Source organism: Microcaecilia unicolor, chromosome 9 (assembly GCF_901765095.1).
Source record: "Microcaecilia unicolor chromosome 9, aMicUni1.1, whole genome shotgun sequence".
Lineage (NCBI taxonomy): Eukaryota > Metazoa > Chordata > Amphibia > Gymnophiona > Siphonopidae > Microcaecilia > Microcaecilia unicolor.
The window spans coordinates 30200746-30223182 of NC_044039.1; the positions used below are offsets into that span (position 1 = coordinate 30200746).

Genomic DNA, 22437 nt, shown 5'->3' on the forward strand with positions numbered 1-22437 from the left:
CAGTCAGTGTTGTGCTACTCACCGATTCTCAATACCCGTTGGCACACATGCCATTGACTAGACCTGTGTATTGTCTCACATATAAAATTGATGCATTCCATGAGATCTCTGGACTCCTGATGCAGGCATCGTCACCGAAATATGGTCCATTTTGAGGCCTTGAACTGTTCGTTGGATATAGAATAAAGATTTTATTTTTTTTATTGAGAACCTTTTCTCCTTTGTTTCTTCCTTTCTTTTCATTGTCCTGCTCTAATCCTCGCTTCTAATGCCCTGAGGGGAACCGGTTCTTCCTGTTTCACTCATATTTCTATGAATCTGAAGAAGCTAAACGTGAATATTTACTTTTTCCCCATGTAAGAACAACATTTTGAACTGACGTAAAACAGCTGTAAACAATCGCTAAGGTTTCACGTTAAGTTGATTGGAAGAACTCATTCTGTAGCTTATAAATTCTTGCAGAGTCTGGCTGCAGCTCACCTTCATGACTTGAGATAGAAAGCTGCAGACCTCTATTCTAGGAATCCAGCAGACTATGTAGACGTGTTTTCTTCTGCTGGAAGTTTATTAGCGGAGCTTTAGTCACATTATTCTGATTAGTTTGCATTGCACTTAGTTTAATTATGACTATTTTATGTTGCATTGGTACGATTAATTTAGAGAGTTTTGTTATACAGTAATTATTGATTTGATAATGTTTTGTCAATATTCTATTGTACCATGCTTTTGAGTGTCTTGGTAGAAAAGTGGATTACACATTAAAAAACAGAACAAAATTAAAGTCTATAATTTCATACCTTTAGCATGGAAAGGAATTGCTAAGGGGTAAATTTTCAGGGGTGGTCAGCGTTTTTTGCCCAGTGGTGGTGGTGTGCCCAGATATTCAATGCCAGGCCATGTTAGGGCACAGCATTGGAGATCAAAGTCTATGCGGCCGGCTATCGCTTATCTGGTCAAGTGTGATATTCAGCACTTAACTGCATAAGTGAAACCAAATTTGCTCTGGTCTCCAACTCCCGCCAGCTGAAGCCTTTGGCCAGCGCTGGTCTCCGGTGCCGCCATATTGCCTGCCCTGTTGTCTCTTCTCACGTCCGGCGTGCTCATTTTAATGAAATTGAGCATGTTGGGGGGGGGGGAGCGGCGAACCAAAATGTGCCCCCCCCCCCCCCCCCCACTTTGGGCTCTGGCTACGCCCCTGAGTGAAACCAGATAAAACTAGGACTGTGTTTTATGCACTCCTATTTGTCTGGTTAAATTATGCAGTTCAGTGCCAATTCCACTCCCGAACTGCTCACAAAATTTCAGGCTTCACGTTTCACAATTATAGTGCCTCTGAATATCAGCGGATAGCTCCGCACTTGCAATTAAACCAGCCAGGAGCCTCTCCTGCCCAGTTAAATCGCATGGAATATTGACCCCCCACCAGGACTAGGGAGGAGCCAAAATATGGATGCCCGACTCCAACTTCAGGAAGAGAAAGGCCACCCACGTCCAAAAAGAAGGGACATCCTTATTTAGACTTGTTTCAGGAACATCCAAGTAACAGGTGCTTTGATTTGAGCAGCTGCCCTCTGGAGGGGTTAAGGCACGACACCTCCTTAATCTCCCAGTGGTTGCAGTCTCCCTTCCTATCCCTTCGAATGTGAAGCAAGGGATATCGGGTACTATGGCCATTATTAAGAGTGCAGCATGCAGATCTGAGGAGTATCCTAATGGTTAGTTCAGTGGGCTCAGAATCGAGACCCAGGTTCAAATCCCACTTCGGCTCTTTATTTTATTTTTAAAAATTGTAAACCTTCCAGGAACATAAAAACTGTACCCAGGGGTGGACTGACAGTGTTCGGGGCCCCCGGGCAGTAAAGGTCAGGGCCCCGCCATCCCACCGCTGCACTGCCACCCTCCCTGGTCCTACCTTGAAGAGCCTGGTGGTGTAGTGGCTTCTTCGGGGGCAGGAAAGAACCCCACTCGCAGGTCTCGTCAGACATTTTTTAAACACGCCAGCACTGCCGTGCAGAGTAGCGGCAGCGGGCAGGAAAGACTGGGATTCTTTCCTGCCCCCGCAAAGGCCACTAGACCACCAGGCAGGACCGGGAAGGGCTGCAGTGTGCTGTGGTGGTGGTGGGCAACCGAGTAGAGTCTCTGGGCCCTCGGGCAACGGTCAGTCCACCCCTGACTGTATCTGAATGTATAAGAAACCTGCAAGTCTGAAGGTGTGCTTTCAGGTACAGTAAGTATTTTTCTGTTCCTGGAGGGCTCACAATTAAAAAAAAAAAAAAAAAAATTACGGACAGCTAAAGTGGGATTTGAACCTGGGTCCCCTGTTTTACAGCCACTTCTCTAACCATTAGGCTAACCCCCTGCTCTGCACTGATGTCAGTCAGTGTGGCCATATTTTGAGGCTGTTCCTATCCTGTCACAGGAGATGTCCATGACTCTTGTTTTCCCTGTTCATAAATTTGGATATTTCAGTTTGTAAAATGGGTGTTGATGTTGGACGTCATCAGCACCTGAACGTCCATTTCTCATGTATTTTAGGAAAGACCGTATGCCAGCAGATTCTGGTTTAAAGTGTATAAGAAATGGACATCCATATGTGATATATGGGCAAGTCACTTAATCCTCCATTGCCCCAGGTACAAATAAGTACCTGTGTATGTAAGCCGCATTGAGCCTGCCATGAGTGGGAAAGCGCGGGGTACAAATATAACTAAAATAAAAAATAAAATAAATGTATGAACTTTGGCCTCCATAATCTGAGTTGGACAGCCTTTCTAAAACGCCGTTTTGCACTTCCGGACAGCTTTCAAAGGGAAAGTATGCACGGGTAAAAGATTCCATAGCCTTAGCATCAAAATTGCCCTCTTAATACCGTTATCCTGTGGTTGAAAATAAATTTTGCTAGACTAAATTAATGTTAAAAAGAGAAGTTCTGGGTTTCCGAGTGATCCTTCTCCCTGCTTTGGCAACCATTGCTGGATACTGATTTTTGGTGTTTTTGCTGCAGCGAGAAGCATTTGGAGTGTCTGCTGACCCACTGCATTAAAGTCCCAATGCTTGTGCTGGACCCCAGCCTGCCCGCCAGTGTCACCTTGAAGGACCTTCCAGCAGTCGAACTGTCTTTCCAGTCTGCTAGTAACATATTCCATGTGGCAAAACCGAAAGATCCATCTAGAAATGTTACAGTCATTATGTTTCATACACAGAAAGAAGGTAGGAATCCTGTTCTGGTTTTTGTTATAGTATTATTTTTTCAAAGTATTAACTGGATTGTGGTCGTCTCATGAAAGTATTGAATTTCATTGTGTAGCGTGTCATGGCGATATAGCAGTAGAATTTACTGTAAATTAAGAGAGGCATTTTAAAGTAGGCTACCTAACTTTGGGGTCCTTTTGCTCAGCTACAGTAAGCGCTAGCGCATTCTTACCACTGCTTCACAGGGCTTACCGTGGGATGCACTCAGGCGTCCTGTGGTAAGTTTCCAATCGACACGCACTAAAAAATGTATTTTTTAATTATTGTTGGAGGGAGCCATGTCAGAAGGGCGGAGAGTGGATGTTCCAGCACTAATCAGGATGTCTACATTACCGCGCAGTAACTGATTGAAATATTTCGTAACCTAATACAATCAATGGTTGTAAGCCATGCAGACAACTGCAATGGAATCTATGCTGGATGTAAAGAACAACTCACAAAGAAACTCCAGACCGCCCAAAACACAGCAGCCAGGCTGATACTTGGTAAAACACGATTCGAAAGTGCTAAACCCCTCCGAGAAAAACTGCACTGGCTCCCAATCAAAGAACGTATTACCTTCAAAATCTGCTCTCTGGTACACAAAATTATCTACGGCGAAGTCCCAGGATACATGACAGACCTCATAGATCTACCAACCAGAAACAGAAACGGATCATTATGAACCTCCCTACCCAAATTGCAAAGGACTCAAATACAAATCAACCCAGTGCGTATTTCCTAGTAAAAAAAAGGTGCCTGTACTCAAATGCTAGGCCACTCTTCAGGGGTGGGGTAATCACTGAGGGACCCATCCCACAATAGCCAAGCCCCCTGCAACCAGTCACAGAATGTATGACAAGGCAGAATTGGTGTGTAGAGCCTCAGCTCTTTCATTAAAACTTGGGTCAATTTTAGCAGACAACGGAAAAGGTGCCGGTACTCAGTACCCCCAAGTACCCCCTCAAAAAAAGCCCTGAATCAACCTATGCATCCAGCTTCTCCTATATAAGTATACAACTATGGAACACACTGCTAAAAGCTGTGAAAACAGTCTATGACCATCTAAACTTCAGGAAATCACTAAAAACCAACCTGTTCAAAAAGGCTTACCCTACCGACCCAACATAAATGCCTACACCCGACAACACAGCAAAACCAATGATCATACTGGACAATATTCAACCTCCCCTCTCTTCGATACCCATGGTGCCTGAAACACACCTACCTTATTCGACCACAATATAACCTTGTATTTGTTCCCCTACTGGACTTGGCGATCGCCTTTACGGTACCATGTAAGCCACATTGAGCCTGCAAATAGGTGGGAAAATGTGGGATACAAATGTAACAAATAAATTGTCACGGGATTGTCGCTTGAGCCCTTACTGCCTACAAAATATTTTATTTATTTATTTATTTATGTTACATTTGTACCCCGCGCTTTCCCACTCGTGGCAGGCTCAATGCGGCTTACATGGGGCAATGGAGGGTTAAGTGACTTGCCCAGAGTCACAAGGAGCTGCCTGTGCCTGAAGTGGGAATTGAACTCAGTTCCTCAGGACCAAAGTCCACCACCCTAACCACTAGGCCACTCCTCCACTGTTGCTACTATTGGAGATTCTACATGGAATGTTGCTATTCCACTAGAACATTCCATGTAGAAGTCGGCCCTTGCACATCACCAATTTGGCCGCGCAGACTTCTGCTTCTGTGAGTCTGACGTCCTGCACATACGTGCACGTACGTGCAGGACGTCAGACTCACAGAAACAGAAGCCTGCGCAGCCTTCTACATGGAATGTTGCTAGTGGAATAGCAACATTCCATGTAGAATCTCCAATAGTAGCATCATTCCATGTAGAATCTCCAATAGTATCTATTTTATTTTTGTTACATTTGTACCCCGCACTTTCCCACTCATGGCAGGCTCAATGCGGCTTACATGGGGCAATGGAGGATTAAGTGACTTGCCCAGAGTCACCAGGAGCTGCCTGTGCCGGGAATCAAACTCAGTTCCCCAGTTCCCCAGGACCAAAGTACACCACCCTAACCACTAGGCCACTCCTCCACTCCGGTGTCAGTAGGTGCTCCTGTTGTGATTTTTTTTTTAAAGGCTGTGCATGTTAATAGAAACATTAGCGCATGGCTAAGGCCAACTTTTACTGCCGCTCTGTAAAAGGACCCCTTAGACATCAAACGTGCGCATCAAAAATGATACCAGAATGACCTGCAGATGGTGCTTTTTCCAAAGACTGGCACCTTGTAAAAAGTCCAGAAAGACACAGCCGGGGTTCCAAACAGTGCAGAGTTTATTTACAGATCCCGTTCTTTGACATTGTAACAGTGAAGACTGATAAGTTTCCATTGTTGAATGGTAACAGGAACAATGTGTCCCAGTGGGCACACCTTAGGGATATGTATTTCTTAGTGAGTTAAAGATCTATTTGAGGCTCATTGTCAGTGCACATAGACTCACATAGGTTACTGTGTAACTTTGTAAGTCTATGTGCTTTGAAAATGAGCACCATTGTGTGCCAAATTGGTTTTAAGTTTCACTGATTGACTTAGGGGCTCATTTTCAGAGCACTTAGACTTTCAAAGTTCCATAGAAACCTGCGGAATTTTGTAAGTCTAATTGCTTTGAAAATACACCTCTATGTGTGCCTTAATTCTTCGGTTAGTGCATATTCAATCAGTTTAGCATGTGTGAAAATTCAATAAACATTAAGTTAAAAAATATATCATCTGATCTAGTAGATCCCGCAAAATACAGGAAAGAAATAAACAAGGCACATAACCCCGTGCATTTGCAGTCTTACAGACGATCTTTGCGAGGGCACACGTCAAACCTTTTTGCCTGTGGAGACCGTGGAAATTCCCCAACGTCATTGTGCTTTTTTTGAGGGTGATGGGACCATGTGTGTGTTGTTTAGGCTATACAAATTCACTGTAGAGAGAGTGGGCAATTTTTGAAAGGATAATAAAATCAAAATTCCCTGTGTAATATTTGCTGCGTGAGCCAAGCAGGATGGCTTGTTCAATTGCCACCCTGTTAGTAAAGGAGCAGAGCCTGCAAATAGGTGGGAAAATGTGGGATAGAACTGCAACAAATAAATAAATAAATCCCAGTCATGCTGTCGTACCTTCTCGTGGAAAGTGCCGTGATCTTATGATCTCTTGGTTTTGTAATTAATCTAGAATAATCTGATTAATTTTGTCAGCTGAAGAGGCGCATTCTAGAATTTCAGAAGAAGACAAACGCACCGTCTGGAGAGGTTACATGGTAGGTTCTGTTTTGGGTTTTTAATCTCTAATCAAAAGCTTAAGTCTTACAGTCCATTTGCTTTCTGCATTGCCAACTTGTTACTTGGGGGAAGCGTCTGGTTGGGAGAATCAGGTTTTCTTACATTTTAGCTTCTCTGTGCACTAAACAGATAGAGGAGGTAGGGAATAAGCAGGGAAAAAAATGTACTGCCATTTGATTTACTTCACAAAAGCGTTCGGTTGGGTGTTACAGAGGAAAGAGCTGATGTGTGCAAAAGTAATGAAAGGATCCTGATAGAGCAGTGGTTCTCAACCCAGCCCTCGGGACTCACCTAGCCAGTCGGGTTTTCAGGATACCTACAATGCATACTCATTGTGGATATCCTGAAAGTCTGAATGCCTAGGTATGTCCTAAGGCCTGGGGTTGTGAACCCCTGTGATAGAGCAGGATCTAGGTTTGATCCTGCTAAGAGGGCTGTCTGCTTTTAGGGGTAATTATCTAAGAGATTGGTGTGTGTGTGTGTGTAGAGCAGTGTTTTAAGTGGTCAGTCAGGTGACTGTAAAATTGGCCACTGTTGTAAAGAGTAGGCCCACAAAGACACACGGGATTTTATAATTTTTTTCATTAAAAAAAATTTTGATATACTGAGTATCTGAGTGGTTTACAATAAAAATAACAGTGAAAGGGGAACATGAGGAGGGGGCCTAGATTACATGCATGCACCCATAGATAAAAATGTGAAAAAAGCAGAAAACGTTAAAATATGTTATTAATCTAAGACATGGAAGGAAGGGAAGGTTAGTGTAATTAAAATAGAAAAAGAAATTGTGAAGGGAAAAGACAGCTGCGGTAGGCTTCACCATCAGCGCTAATCCTAAAACAAAAATAACCCAGATCAAAATTAAAGGCTAGTTGAAAATACTTATGGTTTTAAAGCTATCTTGAATTTTCTGAAAACAGTTTCTTCATTTATATACTGAGGTAAACTATTCCAGGGCCGCCGAGAGGGAGGGGTGGGGCAAGATTCTTCTTGCTGCCTGCTTCCAGGTCTGTCCTCCCCTGCTCCTGCGTGTGCCGCCCATGACCTGGATGATTGCATAGCACGATATCGCGTTAATGCAATCATCCGGGTCCTGACTCTCAGCACAGACAGGAGCAGGCACACAGGAAGCAGCTTGCCAGGGCCGGGTCCAGGCCCCCCCTTGGAGGCAAAGACAAAAAGGTGCGGGAACAGCAGTGCGAGTGGTTTGCCGGCGCCGGGCCCAGGTCCCCCTTGGAGGCAAAGACAAAAATGGGGAGGGGGCGGCATGAGTGGGGAGGACAGCACAAGTTGGGGGGGGGGGCGGTGCGAGTTGGGGGAGCGGTTTGCGGCGGTCCATTTCTGCCGCAGGCCCGGCCATGTCTCTCGGCAGCCCTGAACTGTTCCAGAGAATTGGGGCCACTACAGTAAAACAAGATTGATGAGTACAGTCTAAACAAATGATTACCACCCTAATTCTGTATATGGTGCTCAAAATTGCGTGCACAAATATGGGCGCGCATGGAATTTTAATTGATAAACGAGCCAATTAGCACCAGTAATTGGGCGCCAATAACGATCAGCTCTAATTGGCATTAATTTAAATTTGTGCACACATTTTTTAGGCGCTGGGATCCAAAAAGTGGGCACGGCAGTGGGAGGGGCTTGGGCGGATCAGGGGCATTCCTGGAATTTGTTCACAGCTTTACTGAATAAGGGAGATCTGCGTCTAATTTAGGCTTGAGAATTTACACCAGGTTTTCGTTGGTGTAAATCCTTTTGCCCAATGCCGTTCTTAAACGGCGCCCAACTCTGAGCGCCATTTAGAGAATAGAGCTTAGTGCTAATTTTTATCGGCCCCCAAATTTGGCCGTCATTTATAGAATTGAGTCCTAAATGTGTTGGTATGTAGCGAGGATTCTGGGAAGAAGAGCGGAGGGTATGCTCAGGGGTGTAAAGTCAAGGATTTCATATAAAATTACATGTGGATACACTTGCCTAAGGAGTGTCTGCGCCAAAAGAATGTATACTTTACGCAGACCACGTATAGGTAATTCCTGGGGGCACAGCTTGGGCAGAGCAGGAGGGAATTGCACACACACGTGTTATAAAATCCACATGTATGCGCATAGAGAACATGCATGCATTTGCACCAGCAGTGTGGGTATAAATTTGTGTGAGAGGGTTTGTGTGTGGGGAGTGGGGGCTGTTTTTTTTTTTTTTAAAGGCACATGTACGCCTATTTTTTAAATTATTCTGTTAGCATCAATTTCTATGTAGTATTCTATAGTACTTTGGCTTGTTCAGTTTTCTTGATGTATTGATATTTTAGGGTCCCACTGTAATATTTAGGGCATATTTGGGGGAAGCATATGTGTGTTGGCGGACCTCAGTGGAGGATGAAGAGTGCAGCCTCTTATATTTCCCCTAGCTCTCAATGTGGCCTGCGGCCACTGAGGCCAGCACTGCTACTCCTATTGAAGTTATTGGGAGTGGGGTAGGAGCAGGGTTGTGGGCGGGGCATATCAGGTGGCAGGTGTTTCTCTAGTGCCCATCTATCCAACCTGTTGGCCCACCCAAAAATTGCCTTCTGGCTATGCCACTGGCGTCACTGCTTCCCTCTGAGCCTGACATCAAAAAGCTGAAACCGGTTCCTCCAGCAGCCGCCATTTTGTAGAGAAGACTAGATGTCTGTGTCTGTTTTGATGTTTGTCCTTTCTTTTTCTTTTTTTTAATGTAGACCACCGATAAAGAAGCACCAGGGATGGTGTTAATACAAGATATGGCTTTCCTCAGTGGATTTTCAGCATCATTCAAGGAGACGGATCAACTGAGAGCCAAACTTCCTGAGAACCTGGCGTCTAAAATAAAAATGGTGAGGCTGCTGCCTGGTTTTTGGTTTTGACTTTGGTGCCTCGTTTATAAAGTGTTCAGTATAAGCATGTAGTGCATGAAAGTTGTTTGATGAGAGAGCCACTTCCGTGGGTTGGCCATCTTTATCCTGGGCAGATATGTGATGACCAATAGGAAATGAAAGAGTGTTATCAAGTATTTGGGGTCCACAGAGAGTTAGTTTGGAATTGTGTTTCTACTGAAAAAGGTGCTTTGTTTGCTGTCAGTGTACAGTGTATTAGCATCTGTCCATGCTCAGTAGTAGGCTTGACATGCTTCCTTTTTGGCCTGGTGGAGATGGGGGGTTGGAGGGAAGGAAAGGGGCAGCACTGTCCAATCTCTGTTTCCTTAGTGGCAGTTCAGACTGGTCAAGACACTTGGGTTATACACGTCTACCAGCAGATAGAGACTGAGAACACTGTGAAAATTGTATAAGATCCCTGTGCACTTTCCAGCCAGCCAGTATTTCTCAGTCTCCCAGCAGATGGTAGATGTGCAGCCTGTTCAGTCTAAGCTGGTTTGGTAGGCCTGGTGGGGGTGGGGGGGGGGGGGGTGAGTTTTGCCTTTTTTCTTTCTTTTGTGATTCCTACAAAAACAAAGAAACAAAAAGCAGCTAGTATGATCCCTTTGCCGGTTACTTTGGGGGTGCTGGGGCCACTTATTCCCCTTGGGGTGCTACACCCAGAAGGCAAGGTCACTCCTCCCCACGAGCCGCAGACCCCCAAAGCAAGCCTCCAAAAGCAGCTACAGCATTAGCTTTGCCAAATTGGATACGGGCTCTCTTCTGAGCAGGCTGGTGGTTGCTTGCTTAGCAGCGAATTGAGGGTGGGGATCTGTTACTTGGCTTGTTTGATGGTTCTGGGTCCTGTCGTACCTTCCTTGTCCCCACGGCTGTGTAGAGATGAATGCAGAGAAACCACACATGTGGCAAGCATGGTTTTGAATTTGTGGGGGCTCCTTGTCAGCTCTGCGGAGAGCCGAAATCGGCATCGGGGACAGGATCGGGTGTGTCTCTGCTGGAATGCTTGGTGCATTCAGTGGACATGCAGGAGGATGGTGGGTACCTCAGTGGTGGTCCTAATTTTGGAGATAACTGCCACCATGTTGATTTGCCTCCACAGTTGACTCCGGAGGGCTCCTTTCCTGATTCTGCTGCTACCAGGGATAGGGGGCTCTGGGGAACTTTGTTTTTCCCCTCAAGTTTGTTTGGACCCTTTACTGAGCCTGGCAGATGAGCGGGGCTATGGGAGGGGGTACTCTGGGGGAGGCTGTCTCTCATATCTCTGCCAAACGTCCCTGGGTGGACTGAGAGGAAGATATAGTGGAGCTGGAGCAAGATTTTCTTGGGAGGCATTATTGGATTCGAGGAGAATGGGGGACCCACAGTGGTCTGTACTTTTCATAGGGAAGATCTGTCTGAGCTCATTCCTCAAGTTTCCACTGTTGTAAATTTTGAAGACCTTTTGGTGAAGAGCAGCAGTAAAAGGCGAGCAGGCACGGCGCTTCAGCCTCTGGGAAGGCAGACTGAAGTGCCATGCCTGCTCGCCTTTTACTGCTGCCGGTGGACCCCGAGGTAAGAACTTTTAAATTCAGGCCGGCACCGGGAAGGCGAGGGGCAGGTGGAGGACTGGGAGAAGAGGGCGGGCAACGCAGGTCGGGCTGCCACTTGGAGAGAGAGAGAGGGAGGGAGGCACGGGAGTCTGGAACTCGGAGGGGAGGAGAGGGAGGGAGGGGGGCCTGGAACTTGGTGAACAGGGGAGGAGGGAGGGGGCGATATTCCCGCGATGAAATCCTCACCTCCAGTGTTCTGTGACTGGCTGGCTGGTGCTGGTTTCCTTTCCTTCTCATTGATCCTCACTCTGACATCATCACATTCCAACGCGAGGGTGGACCAGTGGGAATTGTGTTACGAACCCAGGCATCCAGACGTAGAACGTTGGAGGTGCAAATTATTATATAGGATGTTCCCTGATGTGGTGCTTTATATACCAAAATAATTCAATTTAGCCTTTCTATTTAGAGTATCTAGGCATATTGGAGATAAAGGGCTTGGACAAGTGACTGTGCGAGGAAACGTTGTGCAAGTCATTTTTTCTCTATATTCAGAACTTTTGTTCTTTGGCGTCTTTAAACCACTAGATGGCACCGTTGCCTTTCAGTTAGAAGCAGTCATCTTAGTGAGTCTGCTGTCATTTTTACAGATTAGTATTAATTTGGAAACAACATAGGAAATGTCATCAACATTTCTCATGTCATTTCATGTGTTTTTAGCCATCTGTCATGAAGAGTATGCACTGCACATACATGAGTAATATTTGCACACACTATTGTACTCTTCCAAAATAGTGCACATTCTTTGGTAACAGTCCTGTCCCCCCCCCCCCCCCCAAGAAAATGAAACAAAAAGCTCCAGCACATGATGTGGGGAACCCTGTTCTTTTTGTACTTGATCTCCTCCCACGTTTCCTCTGTCTCAGAATTAAGGTAACAAAGTCTTTAGACAAAGATAACTCACACCTTATTATCCAGTGTGATATGAAAAGTGAAACGGGGGGTATGTTTCAACATATGGGCATATATTTTGTGGAAGTTAAATACATGAGTCTGTGCCTTTAAAATTAAGGGAAAGGGAATAGGACTTGATATACCGCCTTTCTGTGGTTTTTGCAACTACATTCAAAGCGGTTTACGTAGTTTATACAGGTACTTATTTGTACCTGGGGCAGTGGAGGGTTAAGTGACTTGCCCAGAGTCACAAGGAGCTGCAGTGGGAATCAAACCCAGTTCCCCAGGATCAAAGTCTGCAGCACTAACCACTAGGCTACTCCTCCAATAGCGACATTCTATATAGAATCTCAAATAGGTGGGTTCATCTGGATCAGTTACTGGGTAAAGATGTAGTAGATGGGGAGGGTAGGGAGTAGGGTTTGGGGGGGTAATTTAGAGAAAGGTGTTATAACAGGAGCTTGGCTCTATGGAATGGAAAGCATGAGGGTGGGTGAGGGGATGGAGGAATACTTAGGTTTTCTTTAAGCTTAATGTTGTACATTTCTGGTCATGAACGATTTACTGTTTAAAATATTTCAAATGTCAATAAAAAAGAAAGAATCTCAAATAGGGAAAGGGAAATGGGACTTGATATACTGCCTTTCTGTGGTTTTTGCAACTGCATTCAAAGCGGTTTACATAGTATATACAGGTACTTATTTGTACCTGGGGCAATGGAGGGTTAGGTGACTTGCCCAGAGTCACAAGGAGCTGCAGTGGGACTCAAACCCAGTTCCCCAGGATCAAAGTCTGCTGCACTAACCACTAGGCCACTCCTCCACTAGCAACATTCCATGTAGAATCTCAAATAGTAGCAACATTCCTTATAGAATCTCAGATAGTAGCAACATTCCATGTTCCACTGCACTAACCACTAGGCTACTCCTCCATTATCAACATTCCATCTAGAATCTCAAATAGTAGCAACATTCCATGTAGAATCTCAAATAGGGAAAGGGAAATGGGACTTGATATACTGTAGCCTTTCTGTGGTTTTTGCAACTACATTCAAAGCGGTTTACATAGTATGTACATATACTTATTTGTACCTGGGGCAATGGAGGGTTAAGTGACTTGCTCAGAGTCGCAAAGAGTTGCAGTGGGAATCAAACCCAGTTCCCCAGGATCAAAGTCCGAGCATTTTATGCTAGCTGTGAATATGATTAAAAGTGAATATTTTGGAGGTTTTTTTTATGCCGATAATCGGGATTGTAGCCTGTTTGTAGACCACTATAAGCTATAACAGGTCTGGGCACATTGAGGTGTTTTCCTCCTTTTTTCACTTTTTAAAAAAAAATATGGCAGCTTTCATATCACATTGGATAATAAAAAGTGTGAGTTATTTTTGTCTATAGACTTTGTTTCTGTGCTCCACCTCCTTCCTTTTGAAGATTAGTCAGAACTAAGGTACTCAAAATGTAGGCCTATAGAAAAAGTAACTAAATTCTGAAGCCATGATGCTATGATTTTTATTTATTTGTCTGTTTTATTAAAATGCGCTTCCCTATGGATAGGTCTGGGGGAGGGGGTGATAATGTCCTCAGCTTTCCCAGGCTGAGGGAGATCGGTTGAGTGCCCCTCTCCGGTTGGTGGAAGTGGAATGGGCAATCCAGCAGAGCAGTCTTTGTAAGGCACCTGGCCCAGATGGGTTATGGGCAGTCCTGGAGAGCGGCATTTCCTCCTTTTATTGAACACCAGATTGTACCCCCTAGCTTGGTCTCGGCTCAGATCAAAGTCCTCCTGAAGCTTTTCAAGGACCCTATATTGCCTGAATCTTATCGGCCGATATTCCTCCTCTGTGTGGAAATTAAGTTATTGGCGAAAATGCTAGCAAATCGCTTAGCCCGTGTCCTTCCCTCTCTCTTACTGGGGCTCAGGTTGGCTTCGTCCTTGATCGCTACACGGTAGTGAATATCCAGAAAATTTTGGCTTCAATAGACAGAGTGTGGCAGGAAAATAGGACCTCACTTTTAATAAGCTTTGGCATGGAGAAAGCTTTTGATCAGGTCAGGTGGACATGTTTTGCATCTTAGATCATTATGGTATAGGATGGCGCTTTTGTAAGGCTGTTCGGGCCTTATCTGGGCGGGTTTCTGGGGACTTTCCCATCTATAGGGGTACGAGATGGGGCTGCCCCTTATCATCAATTTGTTTTGGCCTTAGATCCATTTTTGAGAGAGGTACAGGGGGACCTGGGAAGTCATGGAGTTCAGCTTGGGACTCAACACTTCAAAATTGTGGCACTTGTCTATGACTTATTAGTCCATCTTACTGATCCTTGTGAGTGCCTGGCTGCCTTTTTGGAGAGCTTCATTGAGTACAGGGACCTTTTGGTCTTCAAGCTTATCTATCAAAAATCTGAGGGGAAGGGTTGGACCGAGAATTTGGAGAGTCTTTTCCGTTTCTCTAGGCTTTGGCGTCCTTCCGATATCTGGGAACCTTGTTGCCCATGGATATTCGTCATTTGCATTCTTTAAACCTTCAACATTCATTTACTGAGATAAAAAAAACGTCTGTCACTTTGGGCCCAGATGTCCCTTTCTCTGAGTGGCTGTATTTATACTAAATGGCGATCTTCCCCAAATGGTTGTACGTTCTGCAAGTTGTTCCCATCAGATTACTTAAAAAGGATTTGTGGAGACTGCAAAGTCTGGTGGGAACATTTTGTTGGGGAGGGGGAGATAATCTAAGTTGCGGCTGCCTTATCTCTATGGCAGGTGAAAGATTGGGGGCCTGGGCCTTCCGGATCTTAGGAAGTACAATCAGGCATGTCTTGCTCAACTTTTGAAGATCGGTTGCTGGGTTCTCATGATTATACTCTCAGTGTTATTGAGTCGGCTTTCTCTCAGCCCAGGCATTTCAGTTACCTGCTTCGTGCATTTTAGTAAAAGGGCCCCTTGTTATCTTCAGAACTGTATATGGGCTTTTGTTTTTATCCATCCGTATTTTGTTATGTACCCTGCCCTTAAAGTTATGAGAAGAGAATGTTGTAAAGCAGTCCCTCTTGCTGACAAATGATCACACATTTCTGTAAACGGACTTGGTTCTAAAGAGCTCCCTTGCACTTGTTTATTTCTGAAAGTCTGAAGCGAGTCCTGGAAATGAAATAGTCATTAGACTTCGGTATTAAATCTTTATACTGTAATTGTGATATCCAACAATGGAGGTGGGCTTAGAGTGACACATGAGCTAGGTTCTTACTTTCTAACTTTGGAACCACCAGTACATGACTGACCAGTTGCTCTTCCTGGTTCAGTTACATAAGTGAAAAAGTCAAGCTGGAAGCAGACAGCTGCTTCTGTGGAGCCCATGTTTTATGAGCTGCTTCCCTGTGAATATCATAGCAATTATTCTGATGCAAAAAGAATCAACATTAGTTACCAGTTTTATCTGGATATAGATATCTATGTTTCTATATCTGTAGATAGATGTACAGATATTTAGGTTAATTTTGTTTCCTACATCAGGTCAATTATACTTTATAAAGTTAATCGCTTTGACCATGTAACTCCTTTACTAATAGAGCGACACTGGCTCCCAGTTGCCAGTAGAATCCAGTCTGAGGTGCCCTTTAACTAAGCCGTGTAGGTGCCTGCGTGCGTCACTTTTGAACTACCGCGTGGCCCGGGCGGTAATTTCATTTTTTACGCGCGTCCACTAAGCACGCCGGAAATTTTCTGGTGTGCGGTGCTAACTGGGCGGTAATTACGCACATAGACCATTACCGTCCGGTTAACGCGTGAGACCTTACCGCTAGGTCAGTGGGTGGTGGTAAGGTTTCAGTCCCAAAATGGATGCGCGGCAATTTTTATTTTGCCGCATGTCCATTCCCCTCCCCCCCCCCCCCCCCCCAAAAAAAAAGGTCTTTTTTGCAGGTGCATTGAAAAATGGACCTGTGCGCGTCCAATACACGTGTCTAACGCCAGCTCAGGCCATTTTCCCCCACACCTTAGTAAAAGGACTCCTAAGATTTTACTTCTCATACACAAGACCCTCAGTACTAAGTAGGTTGTCCTCTGTATCTATTTTAGTTTGCTTACACCATATCTTCCTGCAAGATTGCTTTATTTTTCTGATGCCAACCTTTTAGTTCTTCCCTCTCTTAGAAAATTAATATTTGACTCATCTCGTATGACAGCTTTCAGTTGCGTGACTCCGAGTTTATAGAATCAACTTCCACGTTCCTTATGGTCTGACCCATGTTATATTAGATTTAAACCTTCATTGAAGGCTCTGATTTTTTGTTTGTAATTCTACTTATATTCCTGTTTGTTTTCTGGTTATGATTGTTGTGCTGTGTTTTCCTTCCCTCGTGTGTCTTGTTGGTCTCTACTGTCTTAGTCCGGTCGTTTATGGTATTTTATTTTATCCGATTTACTGGAACTTGTCGTAAACCGTGTTGATACTTTGTGACTTTGCGGTATAACAAATTTTACAAATAAATAAATGCATATATACTTTAACAAAGTATTGGCCCCATTATTCTATCATGGTCAATGATATCTTATTTTATGTGTTTAGTTTGCTTTTTTTTCTAGCTGATCACAAGTTCTTGATATTGGGTAACTTCATTCAGAAATATTTAATTGAGGAGCTAGGCTGGTGATAGTTCAAAAGAGGGATGTGCACAGATTTACTGGATCATTTTCAGAAATTGTCTTTATTTCTCAAAGTTGAATTTTTTGTTACATTTGTACCCCGCGCTTTCCCACTCATGGCAGGCTCAATGTGGTAGGCAATGGAGGGTTAAGTGACTTGCCCAGAGTCACAAGGAGCTGCCTGTGCCGGGAATCAAACTCAGTTCCTCAGTACCAAAGTCCACCACCCTGACCACTAGGCCACTCCTCCACTGTTGCTACTATTTGAGATTCTACATGGAATGTTGCTATTCCACTAGCAACATTCCATGTAGAAGTCGGCCCTTGCAGATCACCAATGTGGCCGCGCAGCCTTCTGCTTCTGTGAGTCTGACGTCCTGCACATACGTGCAGGACGTCAGACTCACGGAAACAGAAGCCTGCGCAGCCTTCTACATGGAATGTTGCTGGTGGAATAGCAACATTCCATGTAGAATCTCCAATAGTGGCAACATTCCATGTAGAATCTCCAATAGTAGCAACATTCCATGTAGAATCTCCAATAGTATCTATTTTATTTGGTTACATTTGTACCCCGCGCTTTCCCACTCATGGCAGGCTCAATGCGGCTTACATGGGGCAATGGAGGGTTAAGTGACTTGCCCAGAGTCACAAGGAGCTGCCTGTGCCGGGAATCGAACTCAGTTCCAAAGTCCACCACCCTGACCACTAGGCCACTCCTCCACTCCAGATTTGAAGTTTTAACGTGTGCAAATCAGTTGTATACTTGTTAATTTTGAGGTTAATGTGCATTAAATTTATTTTGCATGCACTACTCTTTAAGGTGAACTGATGAACATAAGATCATAAGTGTTGCCATATTGGGACAGACAGAAGATCCCCATCAAGCCCAGTATCCTGTTTCCAGTAGTGGCCAATCCAGGTTACAAGTACCTGGCAAGATCCCAAAACACTAAAATAGATTTTATGCTGCTTATCCTAGAAATAAGCAGTGGATTTTCCCAAGTCCATCTTAATAATGGCTTATGGACTTTTCTTTTAGGAAATTATCCAAACCTTTTTTAAACCATGCTAAGCTAACTGCTTTTACCACATTCTCTGGCAACTAATTCCAGAGTTTAATTACACGTTGAGTCCATTACGTGCTGGAGCGGTCCGAGGGCGGAGCTGGAACTTAACAGATTAGTGGTGATAGTATCTGTTAATTGACTAAGCATATGAAGTTAGGATAGCGAAAAGGGTGTCCTAACCTTATCTGCTGAGCTAACTGGGCATCAGTCTGAATGTCAGCTGGTGCCCAATTAACTTCCGAGTGACCATAGTTTTCTGGATATCTGATGCTGGAGCCTAGAAATGGCACGACATTGAATATCCAGGGTTAATTCAGCCCAAGCATATAAAAACACTGACTACCATGTGTTTCTGCAACATATTTTTATTTTAATACAGTCTGTAATAAAATAATTGGGACTAGAGGGAAGGGGTATGAATGGGTCATAAACCAAGTTGGCTCCCAAGCATGAAAAATCTTTTATCTTTGTACCTTTTGGTGAGCTGGAAGGAGGAGCTTATTTTTTTTTAATCAACTTTATTAACAGACAAAATTAGTACAGCAACAAAGGAATGACTACAATATGTTTTTTTGTTTATATAACAATGGGGGTGGGGTGTTTACTTATTAATGCCATTACTGTGACTGGCAGCTTTGTATGGTTCTAGCAGTCATATATTCTGTGACATTTTAAAAGTTGCATGAAGCTTGGCCAGCTACATTCAGACAACAGAGTATTTTGAGAGAGCTGGGGGTGGGCATGTGTTCAACAGAAGTCACCTTGCTTATGAAAAGCCATCTTCTCTGAAAGCCCAACACTTGTCCAACATCCCTTCGAATGCTATCATCTTTCAGTTTATTCTGGTCACAGGTTAACGCTCTTTCCCCGAAAGATAGAGCTCCAGTCTATAAATATAGAAGAATTTATTGTCAAAATCTTGACTTGCAGCATTGCAGAAGGATTTGCTTTCGATTTCCAGGCTGTTAGAAACATTGGAACCTTTTTGTTAAAGTGGAGTAAAAATGTTAATTGACACATGGTCAGTAGCTGGCGGTAAAGGTCTCAGACCCAAAATGGAAACGCGGCAATTTTCATTTTGCCGCACGTCCATTTTCGGCAAAATATTTTGAAAAAGGCATTTTTTACAGGTGCGCTGAAAAATGATTCTGCGCGTGCGCCCGGCCATTTTTCAGCACGCCTTTGTAAAAGGGCTCTTTCGTGACACAGCTCTAGAGGAAGGATAAGGATGCAAAACCTTTTCTCCTTTTCTCATATTTATGTCTAATATCCTTTGCACTGTGGTAGGGCATCATTCAGTAAATTAAAATGGTTGTCTGTTGGCTGTGCAGATTAATAGCAGGCTAGGGTGTAAAGTCCACCCAGGCAGCCCCTGTGGTGCAGGAGGGCTCAGGGAGGGAGGGGACTCTCTTCTAGCTGTTTCCGTGTCTTCTGATGTGGATCCTCCTTGCTCCGGGTGACTTTCCAGTAGTTGCTTGGGACCCTTCATTTCAACTTCTGCCACTGATAAGCAGGATTGTTCTGGTAACAGAAGCCACATGGGAAGGCCTGATTCTGGACTTGGTTCTAAGAAATGAGGAATTTCTGAAATCATTGTGGGTGATCACTCGATGTCCTGTCTCTACTGTGGGTGAGCCCTTAGGTTCCCTAAGGCCCCGAAAGACCTCAGAGGACAGCCGTGCACCCCGAATCTTCACCCGCGGCGGCCGCCGTTCACCAAGGGTTGAGCCCCCAGCTGCAGGCGGCCAGCAGGACTGCTGGAATCGCGGGGTGACGGCTGGCCTGGCTGGTAGTCAGCAAACACAGTCTATGGATGGATAGCTAGCAAAGCCGGCCAGCACTCTGTGGGAATCTCAGCTCAGTCTCTGGATGGCGGCTAGCAAGGGCGGCTAGCAATCCTTGAGAAAGATTAGCACAGTCTCTGAATGGCAGCTAGCAAGGGCGGCTAGCAATCCTTGAGAAAGATTAGCACAGTCTCTGAATGGCAGCTAGCAAGGGCGGCTAGCAATCCTTGAGAAAGATTAGCACAGTCTCTGAATGGCAGCTAGCAAGGGCGGCTAGCAATCCTTGAGAAAGATTAGCACAGTCTCTGAATGGCAGCTAGCAAGGGCGGCTAGCAATCCTTGAGAAAGATTAGCACAGTCTCTAAATGGCAGCTAGCAAGGGCGGCTAGCAAGGCACACGAACCCACTGTGCCAGCTTCGGAAACAAAAAACCGGAAGCGCCGATGACTGCCAGCCCCGGAGTTAAATATCGCGCCTTCCCGCCCCCAACGGCAAGTTCCTCCAATCCGACCTTGGGAGCCGGCAGGGCCTCTTCTGATAAGCCCTGCCTGAACTCCCAGGCGGAGATATGTCCTGGTCCTCCAATCGGAGTGGGGAGGCGGAGCTCCAGAGCCCTCCGATACCGAGGCGGAGAGGACCTCGGCCCCGTGTTCTAGCGCCGCCATTTTGGGCGGCGCAGGTCTCTTCCCGGCTCTCCTTCTGGCGGTTGCCGTCGCCGGCCGCCGATCCTGACCCGGGCCGCCGGGCCGCGGCGGCGCCGGTCCCCCTGCAGCGGTTGGTCAGCCGTCCTCCCGCGCCGTGGCCACTGACTCCCGCCCCCCGCGGTGGGAGGGGAGCAGGTAGGCGCGGGAGACGCGACACTCGAGATCCCATGATTACTGGATAGTGTGGTTCGGAGCACAGGCACATTGCCACACGGCTTAGTAAACAGGTAAATATTTAAAAGAGAGAAAAATATACTGTGCCATCATATTCCAGCACTACCTGCAAAGTCACAAAACTTCACGCTGCATGAAGACACATCTCTAAAATAGCTGTCGTAGGTTTTTAAATGCTTTAATAAAAATATGGCCTTTCACAGGTTTTTTTTTTTTAAATGCCATAGTATCTGATACCATCCTAATCTGTAAGGGAAGCTGTAAGAGGCGGGGCTGGTGGTTGGGAGGCGGGGATAGTGCTGGGCAGACTTATACGGTCTGTGCCAGAGCCGGTGGTGGGAGGCGGGGCTGGTGGTTGGGAGGCGGGGATAGTGCTGGGCAGACTTATACGGTCTGTGCCCTGAAGAGGACAGGTACAAATCAAGGTAGGGTATACACAAAAAGTAGTACATATGAGTTTATCTTGTTGGGCAGACTGGATGGACCGTGCAGGTCTTTTTCTGCCGTCATCTACTACGAGTACTATGAGTAATAGAAAAGGTGCCTGTTTCTTTTTTATAATCCTTGACTGAAGGAACACCTAAATATTTGCAAAGCACACAGAGTAAAATTATCTGCATATGTTTGCCACAGTGTGGGCTATTCAGATTGGTGCCTTGTGGGGCAGTTTTCAGTTGGATCTAGATGGCAAAGTATGGGCCCCTTTTGCCAAACTTCGGTAAAAGGAGGCCTGTGGTGGCATCGGTGTGTGTTTTTGATGCGTGCCTAGGCTCCTTGTTACCACAGCAGGTAAAAGGCTGGGATTTTTTTGAAAAAGAAATGGCCGTGCAGTAAGTGAATCATTTGACACGTAGTCATTTTTTTTTGGGGGGGGGGGGGAGGCGGGAGAACCCTTACCGCCACCTATTTAGGTGATGGTAAGGGCTCCTGTGCTAACCCAGTGCTACCAAAATACAAACTATTTTTGTACTGCCGGATTGGCTCGCGGAAAACCCATAAAAGGGGCCCCTGAGGACTTACACTTCCTGGTTAGATTGAATTGCTCTAAATGTTGTTGGCTGTGGAGTCATTTTCAGGTTTGGGGGAAGACCTAGGCAAATAGGGTGAAGGGGAAGAGGTTATTTGGGCCACTGACGGCCCTTTAGGGAAGGAGCGGGAGGAGGCATGGATGACAGTCATGATGCGTCAGCACACACAAGGGTCTGCCAATGCTCTCAAAAAATTCAATAAAAGAGAACAAATCTTCAAATTGCAGAATATATTATTATTATTTGTTACATTTGTATCCCACATTTTCCCACCTATTTGCAGGCTCAATGTGGCTTACGTTGTACCGATGAGGCGTTCGCCATCTCCAGTATAGAAACAAATACATGGAGTTACTGTGGTTGGATAAGGATCATGTGTTAGAGACACATTGGGAATCATAGAGATGAAGAGTTATGAATAGTCTGTTACAAGCTTTGGTATCGTTATGTTGCAGGGTTTAGGCACTTATGTTGGGTCGATGGGGTATGCCTTCTTGAACAGGTTGGTTTTTAGTGATTTCCGGAAGTTTAGGTGGTCATACATTGTTTTCACGGCTTTTGGTAGTGCGTTCCACAGCTGCGTGCTTATGTAGGAGAAACTGGATGCATAGATTGATTTGTATTTGAGTCCTTTGCAGCTTGGGTAGTGGAGATTTAGGTATGTTCGTGATGATCCGATTGTGTTTGTTGTTGGTAGGTCTGTGAAGTCTGTCATGTATGTCGGGGCTTCGCCGTAGATAATTTTATGGACCATGGTGCAGGTTTTGAAAGCAATACACCTCTGAGCTACTATTAGGCATCAGAATTTTTCTCAAGATTCCAGCTTTTCAAAAATCAACAATATTATTCTTTCATTTGTTTTATGTTAATTTAACAACTTTCCCCATCCACCCATACTCACCCAAATGAAATGATCAACATTCTCCCAGCCCCCCCTTTTCTCCCCTGGGTACCTTAAAATGACTTTCTCTCTGTCTTTAGAGGTCACTGACATCAGCAGTGATACATATACACTGCCTGTGGCCTGACCCGGAGTCTTTCTTCATTTGTATTATACTGATATTTATCATATTTCTGTTCTGTGATTGTTTTACAGTGCCGTTAAATGTTTATATTTCCGATA

At 45.0% G+C, this 22437-nt stretch overlaps 1 protein-coding gene across 3 annotated transcripts in view; it reads left to right on the forward strand.

Moving 5' to 3' along the window:
- GNPTAB (N-acetylglucosamine-1-phosphate transferase subunits alpha and beta) overlaps positions 1-22437 on the forward strand; it is a 92498-nt gene that overhangs the window by 20484 nt on the left and 49577 nt on the right. For all 3 annotated transcript variants that reach the window (XM_030215410.1, XM_030215411.1, XM_030215413.1), the window contains exons 5-7: positions 3005-3210; positions 6455-6516; positions 9258-9392. In XM_030215410.1, the coding sequence (XP_030071270.1) occupies positions 3005-3210; positions 6455-6516; positions 9258-9392 (403 nt within the window). The remainder of the gene's footprint in view (positions 1-3004; positions 3211-6454; positions 6517-9257; positions 9393-22437) is intronic.